The 23565-nt window shown below is 50.4% G+C and overlaps 1 protein-coding gene across 3 annotated transcripts in view; it reads left to right on the top strand.

Moving 5' to 3' along the window:
* SMG6 (SMG6 nonsense mediated mRNA decay factor) overlaps nt 1-23565 on the top strand; it is a 154097-nt gene that overhangs the window by 41044 nt on the left and 89488 nt on the right. For all 3 annotated transcript variants that reach the window (XM_054008185.1, XM_054008184.1, XM_054008183.1), the window contains exon 10: nt 5589-5734. In XM_054008185.1, coding sequence (XP_053864160.1) covers nt 5589-5734 — 146 coding nt within the window. The remainder of the gene's footprint in view (nt 1-5588; nt 5735-23565) is intronic.

The following is a 23565-nucleotide window of genomic DNA, read 5'->3' as shown; positions in this document are numbered from 1 at the left end:
CGTCACTCCTTCGAGCCTTCCAGAGTCCAAACATGACAATAACGTTCATTTCCTTTTGTAAGAAAGGAACAAATGGGGGAGAAATCCATCCTGCAAAGGGGCCTTTTGCCGTGCTGAGATCTGGGCCTTGTTTGCACTCACAGGATGTTGGCTCTGTGGTGAGTTGTACACGGTACATGAGTCTCTATCGAAATCCGGAGGCCTTTAGAAACGATCCTAGCTCCCAAACACCAGGAATGCTGCCTCTTCCTGGGGGAGCAGCTTGACTGCTGAACGGGGCCAGCCCCATTCTGCAGGGCTGTTGTAGCAGCCAGTATTTGATGCAGCGGATGGCTTTGTGCTGTTTTCGCACACAGTGCGGAGGGTATGGGATGTCCTGACGCTGGGTTTTAAAAGGCACCGTGAAGCACAGCCTTTAAAAGTAGAGCAGATTGCACTCAGAGGATGTTGTTGGATCTGTGATGATTAGAGCCCTACCAAATTCACGGCTATGAAAAACGCATCACGGACTATAAAATCTGGTCTCCCACCATGAAATCTGGTCTTTTGTGTGCTTTTACACCAGGGGTAGGCAACCTATGGCACGCGTGCCAAAGGTGGCACACGAGCTGATTTTCAGTGGCACTCACACTGCCCGGGTCCTGGCCACCGGTTCGGGGGGCTCTGCATTTTAATTTAATTTTAAATGAAGCTTCTTAAACATTTTAAAAACCTTATTTACTTTACATACAACAGTAGTTTAGTTGTATATTATAGACTTAAGAAAGACCTTCTAAAAACGTTAAAATTTATTAGTGGCACGCAAAACCTTAAATTAGAGTGAATAAATGAAGACTCGGCACACCACTTCTGAAAGGTTGCCAACCCCTGTTTTACACTATACTATACAGATTTCGGGGGGGGACCAGCGTTTCTCAAATTCATAGATTCATAGATTCTAGGACTGGAAGGGACCTCGAGAGGTCATCGAGTCCAGTCCCCTACCCTCATAGCAGGACCAAATACTGTCTAGACCAGGGTCCCAAACCTTTTTTGTCTGGCGGGCGCCAGACGACGAGCCATGGAGGACCGTGGCGGTGGACAAGCATCCACCGAAATGCTGCCAACAAGCGGCAACGTCAATAGGCATCGCCGCCGAAATGCCGCCAAGAAGCACCGTCATCCAGAGACGTCGCTGCAGAAATACCGCCGAAAACTGGCGGCATTTCGGCAGTGACGCATCTGGATGCTGCTGCTTCTCGGCAGCATTTTGGCAGATGCTTGTCCGCCGGCCAGTACACGGGGGCACTTAGACGCCCCAGCGGGCACCATGTTGGGGACCCCTGGTCTAGACCATCCCTGATAGACATTTATCTAACCTACTCTTAAATATTTCCACAACCTCCCTAGGCAATTTATTCCAGTGTTTAACTACCCTGACAGTTAGGAACTTTTTGCTAATGTCCAACTTAAACCTCCCTTGCTGCAGTTTAAGCCCATTGCTTCTTGTTCTATTCTTAGAGGCTAAGATGTACAAGTTTTCTCCCACCTCCTTATGACACCCTTTTAGATACCTGAAAACTGCTATCATGTCCCCTCTCAGTCTTCTCTTTTCCAAACTAAACAAACCCAATTCTTTCAGCCTTCCTTCATAGGTCATGTTCTCTAGACCTTTAATCATTCTTGTTGCTCTTCTCTGGACCCTCTCCAATTTCTCCACATCTTTCTTGTAATGTGGTGCCCATGAAATTGGGGGTCCTGACCCAAAAGGGAATTGTGGAGGGTTGCAAGGTTATTTTAAGGGCATCATAGTATTGCCAGCTTCAGAGCTGGGTGGCCAGAGAGTGGCGGCTGTTGGCCGGCGCCCAGCTCTGAAGGCAGCACCCTGCCAGAAGCAGCACAGAAGTAAGGCTAGCAGTACTGCAACCCCCCTACAATAACCTTGTGACCCCCCCGCCACACACACACACACAAAACTCCTTTTTGGGTCAGGACCCCTATAATACAACACTGAAATTTCAGATTCAAATAGCTAAAATCATGAAATTTACAATTTTAAAAATCCTATGACCATGCAATTGACCAAAATGGACCATAAATTTGATAGGGCCCAAGTGATGATCCAACCAGCCTGAAAGGATGTTGCGGAAGCCCAAAAACATTGTCCTTGTGGGTTACCAGAAGCATCCCATTCATCCAGCCTGGAGCCTTCTCACATTGCAAGGTCTGAATCTGTGTGGGGGAGGATAAAGGAAATCACTATACATTTGCTGAGTGTGACAACTGGGCATGTCCTGGAGGCCCCTGCACTCAACTACTCTGACGCTGAGGTTGCCCCTGCTTTTCCCAGGATGGATTTCAGCTTTCCTGTGCATCTCTGGAAGGGCACTGCTGACTGGAGCTGGCGGTCATCCCGGCACACTGCCCTGGCATTGGCTTATCGCTAGAACCACTTGCTAGAACAGTTGTGGGTTTGCTGGGGAAGTTCAGCAGTAAGGGTGGGAGTAACACTCTTTCCAGTCCACTAGTATCTCTGGAGGATGTTAACAGACACTAGTGAAGTTGGACATTTTTAAATCAGCAGGTTCAGATAATGTGCATCCAAGAGCTTTAAAAGAGCTGGCTGAGGAGCTCCCTGGACCATTCATGTTGATTCTCAATAAGTCCTGGAGCACTGGAGAAGTGCCAGGAGACTAGAAGGAAGCTAATGTTGTACCAATATTTAAAAAGGGTCAACAGGATGGACCATGTCATTATAGACCTGTCAGCCCGACACTGATCCCAGAGACGATAATGGAGCAGTTGATACAGGACTCAGTTAATAAATAATTAAAGGAAGGTAATGTAATTAACAAAATGAACATGGGTTTATGGAAAATAGGTCAAACTAACTTGATAACTTTTTTTTATGAGATTACAAGTTTGGTTGATAAAGGTAATAGTGTTGATGTAATATACTTAAACTACTGTCTGGGGTTTGGCTTGGTACCGCATGACATTTTGATTAAAACCACTAGAAATATAAATAATTGGCCCATATTAAATGGATTAAAAGCTGGCTAACTGACAGGTCTGAAAATGTAATTGTAAATAGGGAATCATCATCACTGAGCAGGTGTGTTTCTATTGGAGTCCCTCAGGGATCTGTTCTTGGCCCTACGCTATTTAACATTTTTATCAGTGAGCAGGATGAAAAGATAAAATCATCACTGATAAAGTTTGCAGATGACACAAAAATTGTGGGAGTGATGAACAATGAAGAGGACAGGTCACTGTTACAGAAAGATCTGGATTGCTTGGTAAACTAGGCACAGGCAAACAATATGCATTTCAATATGGCTAAATGTAAAAGTACACATCTAGGACCAAAGAATGTAGGCCATACTTACAGGAAGGGGGACTCTGGGAAGCAGTGACTGAAAAAGATTTTGGAGTCATGGTGGATAATCAGCTGAACATGAGCTCCCCATGTGACGTTTTGGCCAAAAGGACTAATGTGATGCTTTTGGAAGCACAAACGGGAATCGCAAGGAGCAGAGAGGTTATTTTACCTCTGTGTTTGGCGCTGGTGGAATACTGTGTCCAGTTTTGGTGCCCAAAGTTCAAGAAGGTTGCTGATAAATTGGAGAGGGATCAGAGAAGAGCCATGAGACTGATTAAAAGGATTAGAAAACCTGCCTTGTAGTGTTAGACTCAAGGAGCTCAGTCTGTTTTGTTCAGCAAAAAGAAGGTTAAGGGGTGATTTGATTACAGTCTGTAAGTACCTACAACAGGAACAAATATTTACTAACGGGCTCTTCAGTCTAGCAGAGAAAGATCTAACCCAGTGGTTCTCAACCTGTTAATGCAGCCCACAATGTGTTAAGTGGGGCTCAGGCTGAGAACCTCAGCCCCCCTCCACCCTAAAACCACCCACAATGGCCTATGACCAGTGCCCCTGCCCAGAGCAGGGCCAGGTGTGGAGCCCTGGGTGCAGTCCAGGCAGCCGGACCCAAATCCTGCTGCACAGGGCCGAAGAGGACCCCGTGGCGTGGGGCTGGGCAGAAGCAGGGACCCAGACCTGAACTCCATGGTGCAGGGCCAGGCAGGAGCAGGGACTGGGACCCAGACCCGTACCCCGTGGCGTGGGGCTGGGCAGAAGCAGGGACCCAGACCTGGATCTCGCAGCGCAGGGCAAAAGTCGGGCTCCAGACCCCATGGCGCGGGGCCGGGCAAAACCCAGCACCGGGCCAGGAGTGGAGCCCCCGGCGGGGCCGGCAGACAGGACCCGAGAAGGGGGGCCAGGAGCAGAGCCCCACCTAAAATCTGGGGCAAACCCCTTAGTTCCCAGAGCCTCTCCTCCCCCCAGCCACAGACCTACTCTCCTGCCTCCTGCCCTACGGCACTCACCAGCCCTCTGCTGGCAGGAGCACAGATGCAGTCTGCAATAGGCTGTCTCCCCCTCAGCCAGCCCTGCTCCCTGCCAGACCAGAGTGGCAAAATTTGAATTTTAGCACACAGCTTGGCCACAGCTGTGTGCTAATTGGGCCACATGCAGCCTGTGGGTTGAGACCTGCTGGTCTAACGCGATCCAATAGCTGGCAGCTGAAAGTAGAGAAATTGAGTCTGGAAATAAAGTGTAAATTTTTAAAGGTGAGAGTAATTAAGCACTGGAGCAATTGACCAAGGGTTGTGGTGGGTTCTCCATCACTGGCAAGCTTTAAATCAAGGAGTTAGTGTGGGGAAGTTCTATGGCCTGTGTTATACAGGAGCTCAGACTCAGTGGTCACAGTGGCCTTGGAATCTATGAAAATCCCCTCTAGTAGACACCCCCTGAAGAAGCTGAGAAGAGGCAGCACGGCTGGACTGAGCACAGCCTGGGAGAATCTGTCTGCCATTAGTTTGTGAACCCTTTGGAGGCAGGGATCTGTCTTACTCAGGGCTGTAGAATAGCTAGCACCCTTTGGGGGCTATATAAAGAGTGATACTAAATGAAGAGCAGCATCAATGTGTTGGGTTTCCTTGGATGAAGGTGCCTGTAACTGCTAAGGCCTTTGGTGTTGAAAAGATGCCTTGCTCAAAGCTGTGGCATTGCATCTGGTGGCTGGTCCTTCTTGATGAGTGATAGTAGCTGTGTGTGTTTCAGGAAACAGCTGTGGTTTTGACACTGGTTTTCATACAGTGACTACCAGCATCTAAATGAGACTGATTCTTAATCTGCAGGGGACCCCACATCCCTCTCCCGGGGCCAAGTTGGGGCTCTCACAGATGAGAGACAATGCCAGTGTTCCGGTGCTGGGTAATGTGGAGGGTCCTCACTTGCCCGCCATATGCTGGGGCCAGCGTGACAGAGCCCACACACGGGGAGCACTTTCCTCAGCAGGAAGTGGCTCTCTTAAACAGATGATGTTTACAAAGTCAGTTGCCCCCGACTCCATGGGTGTGGGTCAGGCTGACTTCTCCATTCTGTCTGCCAGCTCCAGCACTCCATGGGCTGCTGCTCCCCTGCAGCTGATGGGTGGGGTGGCTATCCCAGACAGGCAAGAGCTGTGAGGGTCTCCCTCTGTCCCCTCCTCACTGTGCCCGAGGCCTTGGCGCAAGCATTCCTGTTGTTCTCTTTCTGCCTGCAGGATGGAGACGTTCCCGTCAGTGACAGAGGAGGTGCTGAGGGAGTTCCAGGTGCTGCTGAAGCACAGCCCTCCTCCCATCGGAAGCACCCGCATGCTGCAGCTCATGGCTATCAACATGTTTGCGGTGTACAACTCCCAGCCCAAAGGTACCACGTGTTGTCAAGGAGGGAGGCTGGGGAGTTGTGCCCTGTTCTGTGTGGCGAGTGATTAAATCCATGTGGCTGGAGAAGAGCAGGGGAGGGATACTGAACGAGCAGCCTTCAGAGAGGCAGAGCTGTCTTTGCCTGCCTGCTGTGTGGAAGGCAGTAGAAAGGGCCCTGAGGCCAGGATCTCAGGGCCTCTTCCCAGAAAGTGCTGCTCTGTTCTGAGTGGGGAAAAGCTTGGGGGTGTCTTCCTGGAGTCAGGCAGAAGAGTGTTGTGGAGGAGGAGGATGCGCAATCCGTTACACCTCACTTAGAGCCTGTCCCTAAGAACTGAATGATTTCCTGACATGCTTTCCCAGCATCTGTCTCTGGCCCCGCTCGGAGCCTTGCACTGGCGCTTAGAGGCAGGCCTGAAGACAGCTGCTCTCCGGAGGCATCATCGTGGCCTTCAAGGGACAGCTCTGGGGGAGCATGCCCAGTCCAGTGGCTGCCTGTAGGTAGCTGCTGGAGGCGGTAACTGAAGGGCCAGGAAAGGAGGCTCGCCCCAGACAGAGCCAGCTGGGGAACACAGCAGGTGTGTCCAGATGGGGTGTGATTGCATCTCTCCATTCCCTCTTGGGCTGGGTGTGTTGGCTCCTCTCCCTTTATAGCCTTGAGTCTGTTGACCAAGTGGCTGTTCCCAGACCCAGTGTTCTCTGAGCTCCGGGGCTGAGTGCCTTTCCTCAAGCGCACTGCAGAGAACTCCGAGTGCGGCTGAGGTGCCAGTTGCCGGTTTGTTTGCAGCCGTACGGAATGACAGTGGGGTTGGACGTGCACTCCCAGGGCAGGAAGAGCACCAGCTGCTGGATGTTTAGATTCGGAAGGGGGCAAGGCCTCTCCCACTGCAGTTGTGGCCAGAGTGCTGGGTTCTTACAGACACAATGAGACACAATCCCTGCCCCCAAAAGCGCGTGATTTCAGCTTTTCCTCTGCGAGCAGTAGGCTCCTTGTAGTGCCAGACGAAGTGACGGGGGACGAGATGAGCTGACTGGGTGAAGTGTGTGCTGGAGAAATAGCTGCACCCCAGCCTGCTTCCCAGGCATCTTCCTGAGTCACAAGTGTGGTTGCCTAGGTTGGGCTCATGAGCCGCTCTGCTAGATGCCAGCTAACCAGATGGAGTGTTCTCTTTCCCGGCTGCAAAGCACTTTACAAACATGAGCAAATGCCTCCTCTCAGCCCCCTGGGAGGCAGGTCATTGTCCTTATCCCTGTGCTACAGTGGCAGGGACGGGCACGGAGTAGGAAAGGGTCCTGGCCAAGCTCATGCTGCAAGCCACAGGCAGAGCTTGCAGGTGTCTTGACTCCCAGTCCTGCACTCGGAGCCCAGTTCCAAGGGGATGCAGGCAAGGGGGAGGGAGCTGAGGCTGTCTCTTCTCTCGCTATGTGAAATAAGCCCAAATGTTCTTAAGGGTCCCTATCTCCTAAGTGAGTAGGTGCCTGCTGCACCCAGCCTCCGGTCTCTGGAGAGAGCAACCCCTTTCCTGCTGGGGGTTCAGTAGTGAGTGCCTGGAACCAGTGACTGTGTTCAGGAGATGCCTGTGAATTGGAGGATGCTGCAGTTCCCACCTGACAATGTTAGAGGGTTTGTCGGGGGTCTTGTGCTCGGCTCTCGTGTTTGAGAGTCTAGGACACTGCTGATCGCGTTCCGGGGGTAGAAATACTATTGTCAAAGTGAGCTTGTTGCCAGCCCGAACATCCCTGACATTTCCGGGGTGTGCATATGTCGAATGCTGGCAAAGTCCCATGTGAGTTTGGAGCCGATTTCATGGTACTGAGAGGTACAAAGAGCTGGATGCTGAGGCACAGCAAAGGGCCTGGAGTTTTAAATGTATGCAAGAGCATTTGCTGCATTGTTGCCAAGTGCCCAGTGCATAGCTGAGGCGTTGGCTCCATGCCCTGGTGTGTGGGCTGCTGTGGGCAGAGGGCTGAGGGGAGCTTACTGCAGTGATGGCTGGTGGGAAGATGCATGTTTCCATTTCCCAGCATATGAGTCACCTTCTGTGTGTTGCACTTGCACGGACAGCGGCAAGAGGGGGTGTTGTGGTGATCAGCATCTGTGTGTATGGAGGAGGCTGAAAGGCCTTAAAACCTTTCCTTAATTATCATCAGCACAGTCACTGAAGGGAGTGGCAAATCACGAGTGATTCCATTCAGCGGCCTTCCCCACCAGCCTCTGCACTGCTGGGCAGTGCGTCACGGGGAGAGCACGGCAGTGCTGTCCTGCACACATGCCTGCAGGTGTGGTCTTTGTCTGGTCTCTGCTCAGAGCAGGAGTTATGCTGTCTCTAGGGCCGAGAGGGAACTCATTCGTAGGCTCCCTGCACTGCCCTGGGGCTCCTGCTGTGAATGGACCTGCTGCCCATTGTGTTAGTTGGCTCATGAGCCTTCCCTTTGCTCCTATTGATTTCCAGGCCTCCAAGACCCCTGTCCGTACTCGAAAATCTTTTCAAAACTTCCCTCCCAGCTGCTGCCGCTGTGTATCAATTAGACCTGCTCTCAATAAGGTTAGACTGTGTGGCTCCTCCCCATTAGGGCTCCCATCGCTGTTCATACTGAGGGAGCTGGACTGGTGCTAGCAAAGGTGCAGCAGACCTGGGGTCAGGCTACCTGTCCCTGCTTTCATTGACAGAATCTCACTTGACTCCAGGTGGAGCCAAGAATCCCACTCAGGGTCTTTTCTCCTGATGGAGCACCCATTCACCAGTGAGCCAGCCCCTCAGCCGCCCATGTGGAAGCGGGGTTAGGAAGGGTCTAGCTGCTGTCTCAGATCAGAGCCATGTAGTGCAGTGGCAGACCCTGGACTGGAATGGGAAGAAGAGAACTGGACGCAGGATCCGAGGCTGCAGCTTGTGCAGTTCTGCCTCTGTCTAGTGTGAGCTGTCAGTGGCTGCTGATACCTTTGAGGCCATCCTGGGCTCCCAGGGAAGGGCAGGGACCTTTTTGGGGTGGCCATGTTTAGTAGTTTGGTAGCCATCTGCACATGTGACTCGCAAGGAAGTTTGGATCCCTTTATCCAAACCACAGACACTCCAAGAATTTTAATTTTTTTTAATTCTGTAATTTGGGGAAATAAAACTCTGGTTTCTGAAAGGGCTAATTGAAGCCGTGCTTGCAGCAGGGGCATATCGGTGGGGAGAGAAACCCCCTCCCAGCCCATCTGTGCCCAATTTACTCCAATCTGGCCTCTCGGGGGCTTTTTTCTTTCTCTCTCTCTCTTTAATAATTTGTTTTATAATTCCTGGAATCAAACCCATCTCAGACACACTGTTTTATTTTACTGTATTATTGGATTATACTTCCTATAAATCACTGGATGTTATTCATAGGCCACCCCCGGAATAACTTCCCCTCTCCCCGATGGGTCTACATTCCACACAAATGCACACCAACCTGGGGGCTCAGCAGAGGGCACCCTAGAGACACTTCCCGGAAATCCCAGCAAATTTCCCTGGCTATGGGTGTGAGGCATCAGGCTGCAGCACCTGGATGCCTTCTGGCACTCACAGTCCTGTTGCATTTGTTCTTTCGAGTTTGTGAGGAACTCAGGCTGAAAGGGAGGGGGTTGCCCCATGTGTGGGGAATGGCGTGCAGAGTCAGGGCTGGGTACTGCTGGCTGGGTTAGTGCTTTGGGCTCATGAACAGGAAGACAGGTCAGACTCCTTCCCCTCCTCCCCCCACTGGAAAAATAGGGCCTGGAGGGCAACAGAACTGATGTGGCAGTGCTGCACGGGGTTGGGCTGCAGGCTGGGGAGAGTCCCACCCCTATACGCCATGGAACTGTGCTCTGGGGGCCTGTGGAGCAGCATGGCGAACCATCATTACACACCCTCTAGCCACTGCTGTGCACATGTGGAAAGGAGCAAGCTAGTGCTTAGCAGAACTGTCCGGTGCATAGACCTTCTCTGCACCAGTTCCTGCCAGGTCCACTGAAAGACATCATCTGATAAAGGAATCTGTATGGTAGTGCAAAGTATCTGTGCCCCCAGGTATGTGAGAGACCCTCCCCCTCGTTCAGCATCTGTGCACAGCTGGAGAAGGAGGCATCACTCATGTAATTCTCAACTGAATTCATTATGTACTTAGTCTGTTACCAAACAGACAGCTCCCCTGCCATCCTGCTCCTGTGTGCGGCTCTGTGCTGAGCGCATTGTGGGCTTCGCTTTAGTGACCGCAAATACTCGGACTTGCGAGCTAGACCTGTGAACCCTTAAAATAGCCCTTGAGATGTTGGAAGGGCGAGCAGTGTCTACCCTTGGCGGCAGCCCCGGGCCCGTCTCCGAGTGTCTCTTCAGCACTCGCTTGGTTTCCCGCACGGGATCAGGCTTTGCTTGACGAGCTAACTGCAGCATCGGAAAAAAGGCTCAGCCGGAAACACTTACTGCTCATCTACTGCAGCCGCATCTCAATGGCTTTTCGTGAGGGTCTAACCACATCATGCGTATTGGAGCACAAAGAAGGTGCTGGGAGCTGAGCCCAAAAGGGTCCGGTGCATTCGAGCTAGTTTAAAAATAAAACACTGCTGTGGACAGCAGCCTTGGTTTGGTGGAGTTTTAAAATTAGGTTTAAAACGAGGCTTAATGAAACCTCAGACTCCAGTTAGCAGAAGCAGCGGTGTGATCGCCCTGGTTGGGAAGTGGAGCTCAGCCCTTTCTCCTAATTCCCCCTCTCTGTAGTAAAGCTCAGCTGGCCTGTTCTCTGCGTTTTCCATAGTAGAGCACCTGGAGCCAGAGGAGAATCAGAGCAGAGATTCGGCCAGGCTTGGTGAGGACTGGGCTCTCTGCACAGTCTGGAAGCCAAGCTTGGACACATCTCTACTGCGTGTTTTACCCATAGCTGGGATGCCCCTGTTATAACTGGGTCTCCCAACATGGTAGGGTTTACATGCCTCTAGAGTAGCTCAGTGCTGTTTCCTTTAAGGCTGACTGGGTGTTACTGTCCTTAGTATGTGTGTGTGTGTGTGGGGGGGTCTGAAATGACACTCCGAGAGCTCTGCTTTGGGGAAGAGAGTCATTAAATTTCCCCCTCCCCTCTTCCTTTGACCCCTCTTCTCCCTGTGCTTGGACCAGGAGCTGCAAACCCAGAGCCTGGGGCAGGAACGTCTCAGACTTGTGACCTAGCCCAAAGGAGAAAGGGGGCCTATTGGACTGTTTTGGACTGCTCACCCTACCTACAGCTGTGCGGACTGGGCTGGGAAGAGTATCGCACCTGGGGATTGCACGTCGGGTTAGGTTTTATCCTCAGCCTAATATTGAGGACAGTCGCAGCCCCAGCCATGGACCCAGGACCATACTGTGCTAAGCACGGTACAGGAAGACGGTCCCTGCCCCAGTGAATTTACAATCTGAGCAGTGCCTTGGCCTTTGTACACATCTGCTTAGTGTCTGTGCTGTTCACTTGAGGAGAAAATATGCACCCACAGCACCCACCCCCCCTGTCGCTTCTGTAGGCCGTGCGCCTGGCCCCTTCTGCTCAGGAGAAGCCTGGCTCTGAAATAGCAGAGTGCTGCAGCTCAGGCTGGCGAGAAGGAAACGTCTATGAAACCGTGGCACGCTGAGCTGTAGCTGATGCTGGACTCCTGAGGGAGGCAGACGTGGCTGGAAGCGCTGGCAGAGAGTTAGGGATTGCTCCCTCAGGTAGCTGTGAGGCTGGGGTTTGACAGGACGCTGGGAGGGAAATCTGTAGGGCTCAGCCACAAGACACATCAGTAAAGCTCAGGGAAGCTACATGGTCCTAACATGCTTTCTGAGGAAGCCTCTCCTGAGCTCTTGGGGCTGGTGGCAGCAGTATTTAGACCGAAGTTTTCCTTTGCTTATTCCCCTCGGTTTCCTGTTTAAAAGGCAGATTGTCACATATCTGGGGATTTATTTACCGTAATTGGAATTATTCTCATGGCTTCTGACCTCCACCCTCTGATGCAAGACTGCATAGTGTAACGTGTCCAGAAAGTCATGTGACTTTCCCCCTTGCCACCAGTGCCAGCAGGAGATGCAGTAATCAGCATGCTGCAGGGAATTTCCATTTGCAGTTCAGGTTTCTGAAATCTCGACTTTGGCTTCAGGAGCAGAGCATGGAGCAGGACTTTGTGAAGGGAAGGACGAGGTTTCCAGTGTGTGCCGAGTGCCTGCCGTTGGGTCAGACTCTCCAGGCCTCCCCTCTAGCTGGAGTGGGGCTGTGCAGCAAAGGTCCCTGTTGGGCAGTCTTATTAGGTGAACTCTTTGGGGGCTTCTGTCAGGCCTGTCTGTGATGTAAGCAGTTCCTCACTGTCTACTCAGGAGAGAGGGCGAGACCTAGGTCTCATTTCAGGGCAGCGAGCAGAGGGAAATGGTTTGTAATCACAAAGCTAGACTCTGCTTTGCAGCCCAGGTTCCGCTGCCTGAGCGTGCAGGTTAGGACAAATCCCGTGGCACCTCGAGTCTGTTTAGAGAGCTTTTCTGCTGTAGTGTGACACTGAGCCCAGACTGGCTGTGGGACGTGCCTCCCTCGTGATGTATTTTCTGGAACTATGGGCATTTCAGAGAGACCCTGTGAGGGGCATGTGCTGTGTAAAATGAAACTAAAGGCAGGCAATTCTGAGCTCTGACAGACACTGCATCCCTCAGTCCAGGCACTATGAGACGAGAGTGGTGATCAGTACAGCTGTTCCGCGGTGCCTCACCCTCTGTGTGGGGGTGTGGAGAAAGGGGAGTGCTTGTGCTGGGAGAGCGAGGACTGGAGGTGATGCAGGACTGGTTTGCACCCTGACAGGAAATCCTCTCACTTTTAAGGAGACGTTTCATAGTCTAAATATATCTCTTGACTGTGTCTTGCACCTGTGATTTCCTCCTGTTTCTGTGGAGCAGTGAGTTAATTACTATGTTTTTATTTAATTCTGTGTTAGAGAACATTGTATAATTAGGCTCGTTACGATGTTTTGCGATGTGGTAATGATCTTGATGACGTTTGCCAAGCTGCTCTTTAAGGCCTGCCAGCTTTAAGGAGTAAAAGCCCCCTGCTCTGCATCACCACACCCTGTACAGGCTCAAGAACAGCGTCCCAGCTCTGTGAGCATAGCCCTTCCCAGTCCCCCGTGGGCTAGTGGACATTGTCAGCTCACCTCCCATCACCTTCTTTAAGGACCAAATGCCACTCAGTTCTGTCTCATCTCTTCTTGCATTTGTAAGGCACCAATTCCCATGGTAATTAGATGCTAGGTTCTCGAAGGGGGCTAGCACTGGCAGAGTGTGGGGGTGCTCTGAGGGCTGTGTTGGCGGTGATGTATAAAGTGCCTTTGTCCTGCCTGGGACCAAGGAAGGAAAGTGAGCACAGCCAGAATATTTCCATCCATATATTTCAGGAAGCCACGTGTCTGAGAATGAAAGGCGGTCCTTAAGCAAGCTCAGGTCAACAAGGAGACTCTTGCCTACCTGTTGTCTCGCGTACTTCCATCACATTTGGTGAGGAGGCCATCTGGACCCCTGTGTGCTGTTGCACTTGGTCCTGTGGCAGGGCAGTGTTGGATCTGCCTGTGATGATTCTGTGGGCTTCTCTTCACAAGAAACCCTTGAGGAATCATCTTTGCTAACATGATGTTAAATCCAGCTTTGCAATCAGTGTAGACTGGGACAAGTTGTGTTTAATGCTGTTAGTTGATCATGGGTAAATCTCTATAGACCCAGCAGAGTTTCTCCTGAGCCTGCTGACACAGTGTTAAACACGACAGTCTCTATCTACACTGATTGCAGAGTCATGTTCAACACACTGTGGTTCCCGGAGGTTGTGGTTAACATGACCTAGGGAAAGCCAGTAAGTGCCATGGAAAGGGGATAAGTGATTCTCTCCAGATGGTAATGCTGCAGCTAGAGCAACCCTCCCATGAGCGTCTGGCTCGGCCCAGAGCTCTGATCCCACTCTAGCCTTCTGCAGCTCCTGCCGTATCTTTCATCCTTGAGTTGCCGGCCTCCTCATTCTCCCTGAGCTTTGGATTGTTCCATAGCCCTTTGTACTCGGGGCCGTGTGTGTGGGATGGGGAAGCAGTGATTGTCCCCATTTTGGATGGCAACACAACAGCCAGAGGGAAACTGGACATGCAAACCAGTGAGAGAAATGCTGGCTGTTCTCACACACCCGGTAGTTGTGGCTCTGCGGTGGGATTTTGTTTTAACCGTACTCCGATACCTACTGGGAGCTCAGTGTGCTGATCTCCCCAAGATGCTCTCCCGGCGTTGCCTCTCTGCGGACTCCTGGTGCGTCTCTGCCTGCGCCGGAATGGAGACAGGGAGGCTTGCGTAAGCAAATCCTGCTCTCCAGATAATGGCACCGACGCAGAAAGGAGGCCCCTGCTGCCAAATGTACATTGAGAACAGCATAAACCCTTCAGAGCGAGTCCTAGGGAGCCAAGGGCTGATGAGACCTCGCAGTTGGTGCTGGGAGCAGGCCTCACCCTTCTCTGGGGCCCCAAGTGTACAAGGTCCATGGCAGAGAGGGGAAGAATTCTGCCACATGTGCTTGTGTCTTTAAAAGTAGGCAAAGCGGAAGTGATGCTCTCAGCCCATCTGCACTTGGGGCTGCGCACCGAGAGCTAGACGCACTGCAGCTGGTGCGAGGCCCTGGCAGTGCGAGGAGCTGCTGTCTGTTGGGCTTTACTGCTGTCTACGTTGAAACATGGCTTGGGAGGGGGTTAGTGGCACAGTGCCAGGCCCTGTTAGCCTGGCCTTCTCTTTCCTTTCTCCCCCCCCCCCCCCCCCTCCATGCTTTAAAGTCACATTTCCAGGCCAGACATAGAATTAATCTCTGGGCACTTCACATTGCTGGCAGCACAAAGCAGGATGTGGGATCTTTTTTTCTCTCTCTCTGCGTCTTGGCTGACTTTTTTACCTCTCGAAGAATTTGGAAGGGCCGTGAGATTCCCCCCCGCTCCCCCCTTGCCTCAGTGCCGTGCAGTTTTTCAGCAGGCTGATCACCCTGCTGTGGCTTCACCCTAATAGATTTCATATGTTGATGCAGTTGACATCAGTATCAAACTATTTTACATGTGATCTGGTGTATTTCCTGAGGAAATCTGCAAGATATTTATTAAGAACTAATAAAATAAACCTCTCCATGAGCTTTTAGGTAGTTTTCAATTTTTCATGTCTCTCTCGTTTCCTCTTATCAATGAGTTTCTATTTTCTCCCTCCTCTCTGACCATTGCAAAAGGAAACAAAAATAAATGCGTTAAACCATTCCTGAATGGACCCTGAGAATATTTCTGCAGTGATGTATCAGCAAAGTTGTATTTTTAGTGAAGTATTGTCAAGACCAAAAATATCCCGCTGTAGCGCATCCTTTTGATAGGGTTTTGTGTGTGTTTTGAGTGTTGTTCAAGCTTGCCCCAGAGTCTGCCTTTCTACTACTGCAGCTTTGCCTCCTCTCACAGCTGGAGTCCATTAGGCCTTGAAAATTAAAGTAATCCTGGTTAAGAAAGAAAAATTAATCAGTGTAGCAGAGCTGCATTTTCCCCAGCTGAGCCCGGATACCTGCATGGCAGCACTGACTAGAAAGACTCCAGCGGACCAAGAATGTGTGGGTTGGGAGTGTGCTGTGGTCCAGTGGTTTTGCTGCTGTGTTCTTGCCACTGAGGGTGTTCCCTGTCCCAGAGTTAGCTTGCACTGTACAGATAGCAGCAGTTTTCCCTTTCTTGGTGCGTTGTGGAACAGCCACACCAGCAGGGTCTGCCTGTGGGTTGTAGTCACCTGATGGCTCCTTCTCAGTGTTCATTCCAAGGGAATCCTTGGGGGCCTTGGTGCATCAGAGAGTAGATGTGTGTGTGACTGATCGGAGGCTGACATCTACCTGGGACCTGGGTTTTTCTAGCCCAGTTACCCTAATGTCAACTTCATATGTTCCAAGGAATTCTCTGTATGTGCTTTATTGGCATCTAATTCTGTGTCCTTCATTGAGCTGTATCCCTAATAGAAAGAGCCAAAGGTCAGAGTTGAGCTGAGCTGTTGCATTCTCCCACCCAACACCCACAGTGCGGGGTGGCCTGACCTAGAGCGAATCCATCGCCCAGTCTGTGCTCAGTGTTCTGGGATGTGCGGCAGTGTAGGCAGAGCCTGAGAGTTACTGCTGGCTGCTGCTCGTGATGGAGGCCACTCCTGTGCAACCATTTCCAAGATGGAATGTCCCTGCTGGCCAGAGTCTCCAAATGCCCAGCGGAGAGGTGGGGCCAGCACTCTGGTTTCCTGGATGCCACCGGCGGCTGGTGCTGTAACCAAGGCCTGCGGAACTCAGAGAGACCACAGAAAACATTATGTATGATGCTAATCCAGGGCCCCAGTTCAGGAACTGGTGTCCCTCAAACTCTAGCCAGGGCAGCAGGGTCTCTTTCCTTGGCAGCCTGTCTTGTCTGAGTCACTTGCCTGGTGTACTCACGGGTGCCTAGCATTACCGTCTGCTGCTGTCTGGAGATCTGCAGTCCTCAGTTTCCTGTAGAGCCGTTCAGCGAAAGCAGTAATTAGGGCTTGTAAAAATGTATTTTATTAGCAAGAAGAAGTGTTGGTGGGTAATTGGCCATAATTCGAACCCAGCCAGATTGGAGATTAATCAAAAATCCCAGAGATCTTTTTACCACAATGGCTAGGGTTGTTCCTTTCCCAGGCGGGTGGGACTGCATGGCTCTGCTGTGGGGAGTGCAGCCGGCTGCTAGCGCCTGTGCTGTACCCGTCCTTGAGGGTGTTTGACGCTGGCATTGGAAGAAAGGAAACCTTGTTTTCCAAGAACTCTGCTCTCTCTCAGCTTGATAAGCATTTAAAATAAAAGCTGCACAATTGGAATTGGCAGAGCATCCTCATTCTTTTGTCTGTCTGTTTATTTTTTCCCCTCATCCCTCGACATGTGTGCTACAGCCCACGGTTACTACACCCCGAAGAACTGCAGGCCTGGAGCTCTGCAGACTCACACCAAGCTCTGCCCACCCCCATCCTGGCTCTTTGAAGCCTGGCTAAGCAGCAGAGCTCTGGTCTGCAGACCCAAGCTCCGTCTCTGTTCCCAGTGTCGCTTCCCAGGGCTTGGCGCTGGGCTGTGACTCTGCCTGCCTCGCGGCCTGCCAGGGCACTTGGTTATTTCACACACCATACTTTCATTTCTGGTTGGTTCTGTGCAGGAGGGCAGCAGCAAAGAGGCTTGGAGCAGGTTTTCTGGACCCAGGCTGTGATTCAGATCTCTCTCGTGTGTTTGGCTGAGAGTTTCATCTTGGCCCATGAGTAGAGCACAGAGGTTTGGAAGGCTTGGAGGGGGGCTTGCAAAGTGAGCCCGTCCTGCACTCACCCTGCAGGTGCTGCTCCTGTCGTGAGATGGGGCAACCAGACCAAATTTGAGTGAGCCATGCTGCAACCCTGTGCAGCAGGTGGCAATACCCGGAGCAGGGAGCCCTGCGGGACAGGAGCCTCCACTGCAGTGAGAGTTTTTCTAGATTGTTTTTGTACTATTTTGTTTTGTTTCACATTTGCAAGAACCCCGGGGTGCTAGCCATGTATTACACTGTGGAGCTGGAACTGTTTCTCACCACTTGGTATTCCGGGTCTGGGATTGTGATCGCTGCATCCTGTGTATTCAGCACGGTGGCTTGTGTCCGCGATTGGTGAATGAACTGATCCAGTCAGGGAGTAAGGAAGAGGCAAGCCCCTGCACACTATGTCATGTTAGGTTAGTAGTGCTGGGTGACTCAGAACAGGGTGTTACTTCAGTTTACTAGTCCTGGTTGTTGCTTGGTGTAACTGAGCAGGGTGTTACTTCAGGTTAGTAGTGCTTGTTTTTGCTTGGCAACCTTGGGTGGAACCTGGTGTAACGGTTTCCAAAAGAATATTTTTGGTTTTAAAACTGAAGGTCAGCAGTTCGCAAGGGCTATGCTTGCAGCCAACTCTGTGGTTCGCCTTGTGCCACTGGGCCAGCAGCACTGAAATCCTGATCAATTGATCTGCAACAATATGAAACCACAAATGGGAACTGCCAGATAAAACTCTGTCTCGCCCCATTTTCCCCACCCAATGTGTCTTTCTGCCCATATCCCCTTTCTCACTGCCTGTCTCCCTCCCTCCCTCTCGGCTGTGTATTGGACATTTTGTCTATCTTTTTCCATCTCTCTGTCTCTTTTCATAACAGTTTTTAATAATGTTTTAGTTAGTTCCAGCCTTTTCCCTCAATGGATCCCATTGGAAAATGCATTTGAAAGGAAACAGTTATACACTTCCCTTCCTTTGAAACTCTGTTGGCACCTTTTCCAGTGCAGTAAACCATACAACATGGATTTTCAAAGTTTCCAAACACAGACATGCTGGCCTTAAATTTATGAAAAAATATTTTATTCGGTTGTATAGTAACTGTGAGTCTCTGAGCTGCTGGTCACAGTGAAATCGAAGCTCACTTTGGAACGACAATCGTTTTTCAAATCTCTGCAGGAAACGTAGCAACACTGGCTTTAGAGAGCTCCCAGCTCGCTCAGAACCGAGCCTTTCCCAGCAGGAGGCGCAGTGCGGAATGGGACAAGAGCTCTGGCTGTGAGGGGCTGCTCCCAGCTCCTTCAGTCCCAGCAGGAGGCGTTGTTGGGAATGGCACAGGAGCACTGGGTGTGAGGAACCTCACAGCTATGCCAGTCCCATCTGAAACCACGGGGGAAAAGAGGAATTTGACACGGAACCGTAATGTCCTATAATTATGCTAGTAAATGGAGAAGATTAATTCTTTTAGGTTACTGCGGGCCAAGACCCACTCCAGAGGGGCGAAGCCGTTCCTCTGTATGCGCACTACTTCGGGAGCCAAGGCTCCAGATCTAGGTTGTCAGAGATCATGCCTGTGTGCAGATGGTAAATGTCCTGGAATAGTGTCTCTGGGAGCTGTGGGTCTGTACCTCGGTTTGCTCCTGCCACTAGGGACACACTTGCTGGACACCTGAGACTCCTGCCTTGTGGGGTGTTGTTCAGAGCGGGGTTCCTTCCAAATATCCAGAACAGAAGAAAACTACCTGTGCTCATCACAAGAGCTGGGATTGGTGAGTCCTTGCCACATCCCCATGTACTGCTGTAAGGTGTCATGTCCAAAGAGCAGCTTCCAGAGCACCTGCCCTGGAGCTGTGGGCTGCAGTGCGTCGCCATAGGAGCACTGAGCCGTGGCGCAGATGAGAGAATGCCTCCTAGTGATGGACATGACGACGATGCAGGGGAAGATCCTGGGATCTCTCTTTCTCCTGACTCTTTGTTCTTGTCAAGTTACTCCAGGCACTTTTCCTTCTCAAAGGAATGTTCTAAATAAACTACAGTTAAGTGCTGTCAGCATGCCCAGCACTGTCTGAGGCGTGGTCCCTGCCCCCCTACATCGCCAGCCAGCACAAACACACTGCGAGCCCTAGAGGAGGGTTCTGCCTTAGAGCATCGTGGTTTGATTGGCTCCGTCGGTCTAGTTAGAGGTTTGATCCTTTTTTTTTTTTTTTTTTAAATAAAGAATGTTAAGGTTGCAAAGTGGAGAATCCAGAAGTTAAGAAATGGCATTTTGATGATTGTCCATGTAACCTTAATTCAGCCCCATTGGGAACCGTTGCCTTATATGTTCAAAGCATGACTCCCATTGACTTCAGTTGCAGCTGGGAGCGCCCAGCGCTTCTGAAAATCTGGCCTCAAGCGTTTTAAATTGGACACCCAGAAAATGAGGAACATATAGCTAGTGACCACCTGTAAAAGTTCGGTCTAGGTGACTTGCCCGGCATCACACAAGAACTCTGTGGCAGGGACAGAAGTAGAATCCCGTTCTCCAAGGCATCATTTATCTGCCTTAACCATGGCACCTTCTTTTCCTCCAATGCTTGTCCTCCTCCAGTGAACACCTTCCAACAAATGAGGCAGGGTCCAACAGACCACAGCCTCCTTCATTACACTACCCTGACTCATCCCCAGAGCAGGTCCAGTCAGTGCACAGAATGAGGCAGGGTCCTGTGGAAAAAATAATATGTGAACATGTAGTTAAAGACTGTGTCATAATGCATATGCACAGTGGGACTGAATTAAGGTTACACAGGCAATCCTAAATCTGGATTTCCTAACTTTTGAGCGCTGGATTTTGCAGCCTCAGTGTTCTTTTCACAGAGTTGGTTTATGTATGTAATTTTTTCATAGATTTGTAAAAAGCAAACTGAAAAATTCTATCATGGGGAACCATAACGATCTCCACATGGATCATCAGCAGGGTATGAGACCCTTTTTTTCCACCCAACAGACTTCTACCACTTGAGCTAATGAATAACTGATAGCAGTAGGCTGTTATCCTCTGTGTGGACCAGCCACTGTAGGGGAATATGTCACACTTTGCTCCTGGGTTTCACTGCTGTTGCTGACAGCAGAGGAAAGTTGGGAATCAAGAATCCTAAGTTCTGTTCCAGGTTTTGGAGGGAGCGTATTTAGTTGTTGCAGTCCCTTCTGCCACATCTGTCCATCCCTATCTGCTCCTTTCTCCCCTTCTTCCAGTCTGCATCCTAGTCTGTCCCTGCCCCCACCCCTTCTCCTCTCCCCCTTCGCCTTACTGCTGTCAAGCAAATCAGGCAGCTTCCTTTCCTTCTCCTGATTGCCTGGGCACCATCATTGGGGAATTGAAAGCACCAGCGAGTCTCCCTGCTTTCAGAGTCTGGTGCCATAGCAATCCCTGGCAGCCACAAGATGCAACTGCAGGAAGAATCCGGCTCCGACTCTGCCTCTGCCTGCTTAGTGCAGACGGAACCTTCCCCGACGAGTGCTGCCAGCCTCTAACAAACCTCTACTAGAGAGACAAGGGGGGAGGGGATATCTTTTATTGGACCAACCTCTGTTGAGGAGAGAGGCAGGCTTTCAAGGTAAAAGATATTGCCTCACCCACCTTGTCTTTCTTGTGTCTCCTGGCACTGACACGGTTACAACAACACCGTGTACAACAAGGGAAAACCTCCACTGCGCATGTCTGAACTGCAGTGTTCAGAGCGTTGTATCTTGGTCACGTTTTGGGGAGTTTTCATGGGACTGGTAAAAAGAACGTCCCTGACACCAGTGTGATTCCCCCTGCCAAATTTTCAGTTCCTGCTCCAAAGCATGGAAGTGCCAGACCTTCCTTCTAAGCTCGTTCTGGGAAGTGGCCCAAGCTTTTTACCTGAAACTTACCCCAAGAATTCAACCTGGAGGAGACGCTTGGCATGGAGAATTTCAGCCAGAATGGTTAAAGGTTGGCAAAATTATAAGCAAGTGAAAGCAGGGTCTTATAGTAGAAAGTGTTAGGCAACCTTAACTATAGGCATCACTCCCAGCACTGCCTGGACTATGGCCTAATCCCCATCGTGTCTGAGCACTATGGATGGGTGGCAGCACTGTCACTGGCAGGGAATAGCAGTGTTTAAGGGCTGCATTGCAGAAGGGAGCGGTGAGCAGGTCTCGGAAAGGGGGGGCTGCTTGGTGCCCTGCAGTGAGGAGGGAGTTCCAGGCCTGCAGGGGATGGGATGGGAGCCATGGGGTTGCCACCTCTCCAGTGGGACATAGGATTCATTTTACTTTTTGGCAGTTTCTTTGCAAACTCTGACAAGCTGGTGTGTGCTGATCCCTCAGGAAGCCATAAAAAGAAGAGCAGCAAATGAGTGTGTTGAAACGGAAGCTCCTCACTTCACTCTGCCTGCCCCATCAAAGGCTGCTTTCTGTGAATCTGCCTGTCTGCAGGCACTTTCTCTCATTAACTTCTTCTCCTCCAGGCTTGAAGTGCTCCCGAAGGTTCACACCAGAGAGGCATGTTTTGAGCTGTCGGCATTTGCTGCCAGAGACATGCCCAGCTCCAGCCCAGTGGGAAAGGGCTGCCTTTTATTTCTTGGGCTTGTCCTGGTAAAACTTCACTCGGGCTGGAATGAATCTCTTGGGAAGCCCTGTTCACACTTCTTCCCCCATTGTAAATAACATCTGACACAGTTATGGTTGGGAGCATGCAGTTCCTGGGGGGATGCTAGTAGCAGCTTGCTGTGCCGTGGCAGCACACCCCTCCCAAGCAGGCGTGGGATTGGGCCTACATCCTCACTAGCCTTTTTCCCCACTGCAGCTGCTTCTGGGGCAGCAAAACCAATGCGAGCAAAGCTGAGAGCTCTGTGCAGACTCTGGCCCAGCTGCTGACGCTTTATCCACGCCATCATCTACCCCTCTAGAGAGAAGGTCTAGTCAACATGGGGGTTACGTCACCAGTCTCTGGTCTACACTAGTGCTGCCATCAGCCACAGTGCAGTGGTGGGAGATTTCCTGAGTATTGCCTGTATGGATGAGGGCTACGCGCCTTCAGTCTTGTCCATGTGTGGGAGCAGACACGTTTGCCTGCTTGCCAGCATGCGTGCAGCTGGCATCGTTTGGTGTCCTTGTGCAAACCGGCTGTTTTAAACAGCAAGCTAGCAGGAGCTATGCAGCAGGCGATCTTCTGAGCCAGGCTCTCCGGTGGAGTAACGTGCTGCTGACACCGATGGGGGCAATGCACGCCAGGTTTAGAAATCGCTCCAAAAGCTTTGCTGCAGGGGGACAGATTTCAAGCAAGCAATTTACATCCGGATTTCAAAAAGCTTTGATTTAAATAATTTATTTTAATCCATTTTTCTATTTGTACTTCACTTATTTTCTAAAGAGAGGTGCATTCTCATTGATTGATATAACCATAAAAACATGTTGATTTACAACTCAATAGAGCCTGCACACTAAATTTGGTGGTACTTTTTGCTGCCTCGGAGGGTGCACTCTATCTATATACAGTTATTTAAGCAATTATATAGATTAATATTTCAGATTCCTATTAATGGTACATTTTTAGTATATCAGAAAATGGTGACTGATGGGTGGAGTCATAAATATTCATAATTTGAAAACTAAACCAGTCAGAGCTCAGGTAGGGAGAAGCTATAAAACAGACCACCCAGATGGGCTCAGTGGATAATCCTAATGAGATACATGATGGTGTCTCATGGAGTCAGGGGCTGGGTCTCAACACCTGTGATGATTTTACCAGTCTCTTGCACTCAGTAACACAACCCCTGGATTCCCTACAGGATTAAGACCTTAATACCATACATGACCTTTGTGCCATATTTATAAAGCTTGACCTCAAAAGTTAGATTTTTCCTCTGATTCTTTCTTTATACAGAAAAGCAGACTTTAACTCCAAATTTTTGGTAAAATCTCATGGATTCAGCATATTTATTTTTTATTTACAGGTTTTCAGAGATTATAATAAATGTAGGGCTTAATGTATTTTGTATTCAATTCAGATTTTATTTTAAGCAGTTTTATTTTTAAAAAGAAAAACTTATTTAAATAAAATAAAAAATCTGATTGTTAATTTTTTCCCCGATTACTGTTTTATCCCCCAGGCTTTGCCAGGCCTGTTGGGTGCAGACCAGGAGCCTGCCTGTGCCAGTAGGACTACTGTGGGCTGTGCTGATGACCCCAGGCAGAGGGAGCCCTGCAGTGCTACTCCCTGCAGGTGGAAATGGCTGGAGTCCGTGTTTTGACTGATGGGTCTTTTCAGGAAATTTCTGAGAATAACATTTTCTAAAAACGGCTGCTTCTTCCCACAGATATTTCCTGGAAAAGGCTGGAGTTAATTTTAAACCAGTGTCCTTTTCCCTTTTCCCTTTTCCCTTTTCAGGGTGGAAGTGCTCTCTGCTTGCCCTGCAGGCAAGCGTCAGTTCCTTCTCTCTGGGATTGGAGAGTTGCCTGTGGAGGTGCAGTGGAGAGAGCACAGTGTCCCTTCTTCTCACAGCTGCCCTGTGGGAGCAGCTGGCCTTCTGGGGCCATCTATGGAGGTGTT

The sequence above is a fragment of the Malaclemys terrapin genome, chromosome 18 (assembly GCF_027887155.1).
Source record: "Malaclemys terrapin pileata isolate rMalTer1 chromosome 18, rMalTer1.hap1, whole genome shotgun sequence".
Classification (NCBI taxonomy): domain Eukaryota; kingdom Metazoa; phylum Chordata; order Testudines; family Emydidae; genus Malaclemys; species Malaclemys terrapin.
Note: the sequence above shows the minus strand (reverse complement) of the source record. Positions and strands in the feature narration are given on the sequence as shown.